Here is a 9853-nt window from a genome sequence, read left to right as displayed (position 1 = left end):
TCGGTTGTATGAGATATATACTATATATACAACCGATCTCTATAATTTTTTCAGACAACAATATATGCTATATACGTAAATATTCGGTGAAATTTGAAGCTTCTAGCTGTTAAAATGGGGCTAAAATTTGCGAAAATATATATATATACTATATATATATACTATATATACCACCATATATATACTATATATACCACCGATCTTTATGATTTTTTCAGACAACAATATATGCTATATGCGTAAGCATTCGTTGAAATTTGAAGCCTCTAGCTCTTAAAATAAGGCGGTAATTACGAAAAGTTCCTTATCTGAACAATCGGTTGTGGGGGATATATACTATATATACGACCGATCTCATAAATTTTTTGAGGCAACAATATGTGCAATATAAGAAAGTATATGGTGAAGTTTGTAGCTTCAATCTGTTAAATTGGGTAAGATATTACAAAAATCCTCTTTTTCTGAAAAATCGGTTGTATGGAGGATATATGTATGCTATAGTGGTCCGATCCGGTCGGTTCCGACAAATGTCTAATCGGACACCCAAATACACCCGCTCACCAAATGTTATCAAGATATCTCAAAAATTGAGGGACTAGTTTGCATACAAACAGACAGACGGACAGACGGACATGGCTAAATCAACTCAGCTCTTCAACCTGATTATTTCGGTATACTTAATGGTGGGTCTATCTATTTTCCTTTAAGAACTTACAATTTTCGGTTTCGTGATGAAATTAATATACCATTTCATTTTCATGAAAGGTATAAAAATGGGAATGCTGGCGTCGCCATTTATTTAGAAGGCACGTAGGGTTTACAGGTAAGGGGCCACCGAAAACTAGGTGCGACTGTGGCCATAGTTTTTGAGGGTGCGAATAGCACCGGGCGTCGCAACAACACCCGCGGCGCCCCCAAGATATATTCGGCCCTTTTATTTGTATTTTTATTTTTCAGCCGTTTTTTTGATTTTGATTTTGAGCTTGTGGTAACCGATCATTTCCGGTTCGGTTAAATTTTGTTGCGCTTAGTTTTTTTTTTTGAATTTTTAAATTTAGGAATGTTAACGGTCTGTCCGTGACATCCTGTTCGGCCGGATGTTGTTTTATTTTGAATTATAAGCGTTTTGAGTCGGTCTCTGCGTTCTGTCGGTTTTTTTTTTTTTAAATTTGACAGTTGAGTTTTTGAATAGGCATGATAGGAACTTTTCTCTGTTTATGGCGCAGGAACAGTAAGGTTGGCAAGGACCCGCCCCAGCCGGCAATGACTAGCCACTGTGCACCACCACATCATGCCGACCGCCTTCCTTACTGCTTCCAATGTAAATGCGTTTTCATAACAACCTATTTCTATATTTTGCTGGTAAGGTTAAGCGAAGATTACTCATAATGCGGTAAACTAGGTGTGCCTAGAGGTACAAAGCTTTAGATGTTCTCACGATAGTTTTATTTTTGAAACACATCGATTTTTTTTGAAGCCTACCAAATACAAAATGTTCCAAAGTATAAAAAGGGAATCTTTTAGAGAACATTTGGAAGAGCGCTTCGAAACACGCATCGAAGTGTTAAGTCATTTTGTTCTAAATTTTTGCCTAAAGTTGACATCCATATCTTTTTGCATTTGGCCGCAAATTAGCAGATACAAAAATTATGAAATAACAAGGGCACAAGGGCTCTTCCCTAACTAACCCATGTCTCTCCCTTGTGCCTTCATATCTTAGTTTTCCTTTATTTCTCATCTTTCTGGTCTTGTTTCGTTCCATATATCCCTAGTTTCTTATGTCCCCGTCCCGTTTCCTTCACCTCTTACTCTTCCATAAGAAGTTATTTCTGAATGGCATGAAGGCCCTGTCAATCACACTGAAGACCACCATGAGTCTTCAAGCACGGTAAATCATTCCAGGTTCGATTGACGCTCAAGGTCTATTACTATAATCTTTTTTGATAATTATTGCTTTTTTTAATTTTTCTATAATTGAAAAATAATTGTTTAATTTTTGAAAAGAATATAAACATTTTTTTAGTCACCTGCCATAGCTGCGCAGACATTTAGAATTTTGGTAAGCCCTCATCATCAGTACACTTTAGGAATACTGCGCTAACCATTTAGCTAGACAGTGTGCGTTTTGTTTGACTGCTAAATCGCTACTTCTTTTCCGCTTTACCAACTATATTTTACCAGCGTAGCGACATCTGTTGCAAATCACTGATAATGTTGGATTTCTGTTTACTGTCAATTACTATTTGAAATTTGAAACCAATACTGTTTAGCTAAATGGTTAAAGCACTGTGCCTAAAGTGTACGATGATGAAGGCTTAGCAACATTCGAAATGGGTCTATCTGCGCAGCTACGGCAGGTGTCTTTCTAATATCTATTCCAAAATTTAAAAATTATTTTTCAGTTATAGAAAAATTAAAAAAAGTAATAATTGTGAAACAAAATTATTGTCACAGGCCTTGAGCTCGAATCGAACCTTACTTACTTAATTGGCGATTAACCGTTTAAACGGTTATGCCCGTCCAACAAGGCGCGCCAGTCGCTCCTTCTCTCTGCCAACCGGCGCCAATTGGTCATACCAAGGGAGTTTAAATCGTTTTCCACCTGGTCCTTCCAGCGGAGGGGGGGCCGCCCTCTACCCCTGCTTCCATAGGCGGGTTCCGATAGAAACACTCTTGGCCGGTGCGTCATCTTTCATTCGAATAACATGTCCTAGGCAGCGCAGCCGCTGTATTTTAATTCGCTGGACTATGTTGATGTTTGCGTAGAGCTCGTACAGCTCATCGGTAAATCTTCTTCGGTACTCGCCATCGCCAACGCATAGGAGGTCCATAAATCTTTCGATGAACTTTTCTCTCGAACACTCCCAGAGCCGCTTCATCTGATGTTGTCATGGTCCATGCTTCGGCACCATATAGCAGGAAGGTTACGATAAGTGATTTGTAGAGTATGATTTTCGTTTGCCGAGAGGGGACTTTACTTTTCAATTGCCTACCTAGTCCAAAGTAGCATTTATTGGCAAGAGTGATTCTTCGCTGGATATCTTCGGGATCCCATAAACATTCAATTAAAACAATTTTTTGACTCGGACTTTTTCGACTCAAAAAAGCATGCAAAAATCGTTGGATCATGTGGTCTACTGGAGTACTTACCATCATACTCCACTGTAATGCAGCAATGGCCAACTCATGTTTCTACACGAACATATTGTAAGCCGATCATTGCTCGTTTTTAACGATTGTAATCACTACACGATGTTTATTGGACTGTGGGTACTCCATGGATTACTCTGATGTAATGCGGAGCTGGAGTATATGGTCCAGTCCTAGGACATCGCAATGTTAATTGGACTATATTTTTTGTATAAATTGTGAGGGAAGAAAAACAACTGTTAACATGGGTCCCTTTTCCTAATTTTGTATTATGTAATACATTTTCGATGTGTTGTTGTTGTTGTTGTAGCAATAAGGTTACTCCCGGAAGGCTTTGTGATGGTCCTTTGCCGGATACAGACCCGGTACGCTCTGGTAACACAGCTCCATTAAGATTCTAGCCCGACCATCTCGGTAACGATTTATATGGCCACATTAAACCTTCAGGCCATCCCTCCCTCCCCACCCCCAAGTTCCATGAGGAGCTTGGGGTCGCCAGAGCCTCGTCCGTTAGTGAAACGGGATTCGCCGCTCGAAGGTGAGGTTGACAATTGGGTTTGGAGAAGCTATATATTGCGATGGCAACCTGAACGGGTTGCGCTACACAACCCCTTGAATCTGGTATTTTAGTCGCCTCTTACGACGGGCATACCTACCGCGGGTATAATGTAACCCGCTGGGGGTTCCGATGTGTAAGCACCTCCTTTTAGTATTTTAGTGGTAAAAGGTGAATGTTGTTACGCGAAATATAAACTAACTTTGTTATTGTATTATAATCATAGTACTATTAAATATATGTTCTAAAGTGACACGCCCATCCGCATGACGCGTGGATTTGTTACATACTTTAGGTTTATCCAAAGAGAATTTTAAACTCTCTAGTTAAGTAAAACACGTATAAGGTTATGATGAATATAGTTAGTTTAGTAGGATAAATGAATTATTGAGAGGAACAGCGAGTCCGAACGATCAATTGTGGTAGAGTGAGAATTAAAATCTTTAAACAAACTGCGGAAATTTTTAACTGGAAATTCTGAAATCTCGTCAATACGAAATTACACACTTATGTAAGTGTATACGATCGAGCGTAAGATAACCTCACTACGCCACTCCAGACAATGTTAAGTTACACCCGAACCTAGACTTCCTTACTTTGTTTATATTGACATTAGTGACAGATGAACTTGGTTGCTATAGTAAAATTGTATGTAGTTTGTACCAAAACAACCAAGGAATGGAAATAATTAAAAACCTATGTAAGTAATTCACTTTCAAGTTATGTATATTTAAAGAGTTTATAAATAACAAATTAAATAATCAGCCCAATTCTAAACCAAAATTCCGTGCGAGTTTTTTCCCTTCTCCCATTCCTCGTATTCTAAATAAAAATTCCATGCGAGTTTTTTCACTTCTCCTTTTCCTCATATTCTGAACAATGTTCGAAAAAGCGGAAACCGGTTATGGAAGAAAAGTAGGTATTATGAATGTGAGGGAGAGGGAGATTTCTCTACCATTTCATGGGAGTTTTTTCACTTGTTAAATTAAAGGCAATGTATCAAAATAGTTAAAGGAAATTGGTCTTTTAAGAAAAAACACTTATTTGTACAAATTTGTGCTAAAATATTTATTTACATTCTACCACAATATTCTCACTGTTAATACAACAACAACAACAACCACAATATTCATTATTTTAAGTCGAAAAGTATATCACAAGCAACGGAAGAGCTCTTCGTATATTTGATGCAGCCATCCAGAAATTGCGCAAGGATTTTTTAAGAAGGCTTAAATAGATTTTGGCATATGGCGAAAGACGAACTCGACTTGGCCGCCAGAAAATTGCTTTGCAGAATGAATGCATGCAACTCCGGCGGATTTGTGTTATCCCGCCGTCTTCTTCTTCTTCTTATGCTCCTCTGTTGATGTTGCTGTGGCACCAATTCATTACTCATTTCAGTGTATACCACATGAAATGCAATAATGTGCATTGTTTATACCTTATTTCTTAATTTCAAACAAATTCGCAACAATAATTAAACTTTTAAATTTTTTAAACAAAATAAGAAATTCGCAACGAAATTTCAATTGACAAAACAGCTGACTTCGAAAATTCGAAATTCCTATTCCCCAATTTTTCTTTTCCCTAGGAGAAAAGAATTGTAGGAATTTTTCCGCGGGAATAAAAAAATCCGCGAAAATATTTCGAATTGGTCTGATTATATTCGGCTTCCACTTTAATTATTTACATACAATTTAAGACACTTTAACAACTGCTCTTACGAACTCCTCATACACCTGAATCTTTCTTAGAGATCATCTTTTTGCGTCTCTTTGGTCAGCTTGGTCACTCGAAATGCTTCCAAAATATTAAGCCTTTGCTGCAACTCCAACTTCTTTGCATCGGTCACCTTTCCTGCTTTTAGACGCAGCAAACGTTTAGTCTCATCCTCCACATAGTTGTAGCCCTTTTCATTGATTTTTCGCATATAAATTACATACACTTTTGCGCTGGCTCTTCCTTCTTCACTCTCATATGCTTTCGAAAGCCGTTCCGCTTCTTCTATTAATTTTAATTGCTCAGCATCTGCTTTGTTTGCATACTTTTTAACCAATTCCTCAAACTCTTTTAAACAACCATCACGTCCAATGTACAAATCCGTATTTTTTGTAACGAAACTCTTTATGTTGTCCAATGTAACATCCAGGTGAGCAGGGAAGCGCACAAAATTGTCGAATTTACCATCTTTGAAGAGCAGAATGCCAGGGAAGTTCTTATCGTCAATGTTGAACCGTACGCCAAGCTGTTTATTTTCATTTTCGCCATAATCTTTAATACCCACAGTGGCAACCAGCAAATCTTTGGTAGCTTTGTGCGCTGCTATTGAGAATGCTGCAAAAGCCTCGTGCTTATCACCATAAGGAAAAGCAATATCGAATTTGACTAGGGCGTATGGAAAACGTTCTATAACCTGATCGAAATTCAGCTCATCCAACTCAACGCAGCCAACACACGAAGCCGCATTCGTTAAGTTGGGCTCCCAAGCCAAAAATACAAAAATGGCAAGAAATTTTGTGTATATCCGGTACTTTGTGTAATATTTCATAGTTATTATGATTCTTTAAAAAAATACTAGTATATTCCTATTTTGTGTATGTATTTGTTAAGTGATTTTGTTTCTATGGTGCTAATCGCGATTTTACCACCCTATCAGTACCGGCGAATTTTTATTACTGAATTGGAAATGAAAGTGGTTTGAGCGGGTGTTGTCGAACATACGTAGCTTACAAACGGGTGCACTCAGTAAACTCTCGATTGCCCTTCAGAGCACTAACAAGCTCTTCTCAAAACCAAACGTCGGCACTCTCTATGGGGAGCCAGATAGCAAAGTACGGTGGGACATTTGAATAATTTTGGATGCCAAAAACATTCTTGTGATTGAATCGGCTGTAAGTTAATTGCTTACCACCAGCCCCTCTCACATTTTTTAATGTGTGTTGACTGTGCAGTTCTATAAAATTTCAATATTTATTTATATTTAACCCTTTAAATTTAAAAACTCGACAAAAATGCATTTTACGCCCTATTTGAATAAGCAAGCGTAGTAGTATTTTCTATTCACTATCGGCTGTCTTAGGTTTGTTCAACGAGTCTACACATTTTTACAGTTATTTTGGCAACCACAGCAATGTTACCATTCTATTGAAAAGTGAAAATAGATTTGTGGAGTTAAAAGTTCTTTTGTGTAAACATATACATACATATGGTCGCTGCGCCAACAAAACAAGTTATGTGTTTTTCGTTCAATTTTTTTTTTTGCATATTTTATTATCACTATATAGAGCCCACATTTCTGCATATGCCGTTTTTATACTCAGTTGAGCAGAGCTCAGAGAGTATATTAACTTTGATTGGATAACGGTTGGTTGTACAGGTATAAAGGAGTCGAGATAGATATAGACTTCCATATATCAAAATCATCAATATCGAAAAAAAATTTGATTGAGCCATGTCCGTCCGTCCATCCGTCTGTCCGCCCGCCCGTCTGTCCGTTAACACGATAAATTGAGTAAATTTTGAGGTATCTTGATGAAATTTGGTACGAAGGTTCCTGGACTCTCATCTCAGATCGCTATTTAAAATGAATGAAATCGGACTACAACCACGCCCACTTTTTGGATATCGATGTGTGATAATTTTCATTACCAAAGACGGATAAAGCGATGAAACTTGGTAGGTGGGTTCACCTTATGACGCAAAATAGAAACTTGGTAAAATTTTGGACAATAGGCGTGACACCGCCCACAAAAACAATTGGTAATTTAAAAGTTTTGCAAACTGTAATTTGGCAGTTTTTGAAGATATCATGATGAAATTTAGCAGGAACGTTACTCCTATAACTATATGTGAGCTAAATAAAAACTAGCAAAATCGGATGACGAACACGCCAACTTTTTAAAAAGAAATTTTTTAAAAGTCAAATTTTAACAAAAAATTTTATATCTTTACAGTATATAAGTAAATTATGTCAACATTCAACTCCAATAATGATATGGTGCAACAAAATTTACCAATTTTCGTGAAATTCGGTAGGGGCGTATATCCTATGAAGATAACTTTTTTTTGTGAAAATGGGCGAAATCGGTTGAAGTCACACCCAAGCCGTCTGTCCTTCCGTTCGGCCGTTAACACGATAACCTTAGCAAGAATCGATATATCTTTACTAAACTTAGTTCACATACTTATCGGAACTCACTTTATCTTGGTATAAAAAATGGCCGAAATCCGACTTTGACCGCGCCCACTTTTTCGATATCGAAAATTATGAAAAATGAAAAAGATGCCATAATTCTATACCAAATATGAAAAAAGGGATGAAACATGATAATTAGATTGGTTTATTGACGCAAAATTTAACTTTAGAAAAACTTTGTAAAATGGGTGTGACACCTACCATATTAAGTAGAAGAAAATGAAAAAGTTTTGCAGGGCGAATCAAAAATTTTGGCAGGAATACTGTTTATGGTATTAGATATATAAATAAATTAGCGGTACCCGACAGATGATGTCCACATTTTGGTCGATATCACGGAAACGCCTTCACATATACAACTAAGGGCTACTCCCTTTTAAAACTCTCATTAATACCTTTAATATGATATCCATATCGTACAAACATATTCTAGAGTCACCCCTGGTCCACCTTTATGGCGATATCTCGAAAAGGCGCCCACCTATAGAACTAAGTCCCACTCCCTTTTAAAATACTCATTAGCACCTTTCATTTGATACCCATATCGTACAAACGCATTCTGGAGTCACCCCTGGTCCACCTTTATGGCGATATCCCAAAATGGCGTCCACTTATAAAACTAAGGCCCACTCCCTTTTAAAACACTCATTAACACCTTGCATTTTATACCCATATCGTACAAACGCATTCAGGAGTCACCCCTGGTCCACCTTTATGGCGATATCCCGAAATGGCGTCCACTTATAAAACTAAGGCCCACTCCCTTTTAAAATACTCATTAACACCTTGCATTTGATACCCATAGATCAAAAACAGCTATGTGCTCGCAGTACTAGAAGTACTCTGAAAAACGGGTATGTACTTACTTGCTTATAACTGTTTTTAATCGGTGGCGAAAGTGCTTTGATTTCAATGTAAAAAATAATTACAAATATCTACATACATATACAAATACATATTGTATATACTACGAAGGTTCTACAATTTTATTTGCTCCGATGCAATTGGAAGTCGACCATTGCAAAGGTAAATATTGTTTAGCGATCTCCAAAGATATTTCGGTTTTTAATCTAAATATGGAATAATATGGCATTCTTAATGAAGAAACTGGCTTGTATGAAAAAATAGAGGACGAGGAAGAATACGAAGAAGTTGACGCTTCCTAAGGCAGGCGGTTCTATGTACCGGAGTGACTCGGTTTTTTCCCTACCAAGGGCTGTCATTTCAGTGTAACCCCATTTAATTTGTTGTGCGTCTCCCACAAATTGTCATCCTCCCAGCAGATCCTTGCAGGGGGACTGCGCCATATTCTCCTGCTCCGGGAAGTTATGCTGCGTTTGCCGCAAAAGAATCTTTTTAGGCCGGTCACACTCTTGTCAGTGTGTCACGTGCAAGGGATGGTTGTATCAGACAGGATGTTCTGGGCTAGACCACAAAACCCGACGTCGTCGTAACTTTTATAAATCTTTTGTTGCTCTTTGCTGTACACGCCCAAGGGAGTCCCGTATTCTGCGCCAGTCCCAGGGCCACAACAGTAATTGCGTCCTGGCCTCCCTCAACTCAGACGTAGTCACCTATCACTTACCCCCATAGTGACGACGTCTCCCCCGTTAACTGGGAAGATCACGGAGATAGTTTATTTCATGCAGCGGCATAACATCCGCATTGCAGCGATCCAAGGGGCCAAACACACTCCATGATTTGCTCCGCAGACCTATTCTGGACATAACGTCCACAGAAAAGATCGCGAGAGAGGAAATGGAGGCGATGTGGCGTTTATCATCCACCACTCAGTGCAATATAAGTTATTTGATCCCGACTTCGGCATCACGCTACCGACTGTCTTACACCCTAAAATCTTGTGATGTTCGATCAGGATCTACATTTTGGAGAAGATGCAACCGCAATTGTACCGAAAATCCGGAGCCGTAATAAAATCCTCAAACCTCTTT

General features: G+C 38.3%; 1 protein-coding gene across 1 annotated transcript; it reads right to left on the bottom strand.

Moving 5' to 3' along the window:
* Nucleotides 1-4407: 4407 nt before the first annotated feature.
* Nucleotides 4408-6386, bottom strand: wbl (endoplasmic reticulum protein 29-like protein wbl). The gene has a single exon (XM_067777615.1). The coding sequence runs from the start codon at nt 6252-6254 to the stop codon at nt 5457-5459; it is 798 nt and encodes a 265-aa protein (XP_067633716.1). The 5' UTR covers nt 6255-6386; the 3' UTR covers nt 4408-5456.
* Between the last annotated feature and the right edge of the window lie 3467 nt (nt 6387-9853).

The sequence above is a fragment of the Eurosta solidaginis genome, chromosome 3 (genome assembly GCF_040869045.1).
Source record: "Eurosta solidaginis isolate ZX-2024a chromosome 3, ASM4086904v1, whole genome shotgun sequence".
Classification (NCBI taxonomy): domain Eukaryota; kingdom Metazoa; phylum Arthropoda; class Insecta; order Diptera; family Tephritidae; genus Eurosta; species Eurosta solidaginis.
This window is presented reverse-complemented; position numbering and strand designations above follow the sequence as displayed.

What these genes read in the sequence shown, in the direction of transcription:
- wbl (XM_067777615.1), bottom strand. Translation starts at nt 6,254, where the DNA reads ATGAAATATTACACAAAGTACCGGATATACACAAAATTTCTTGCCATT.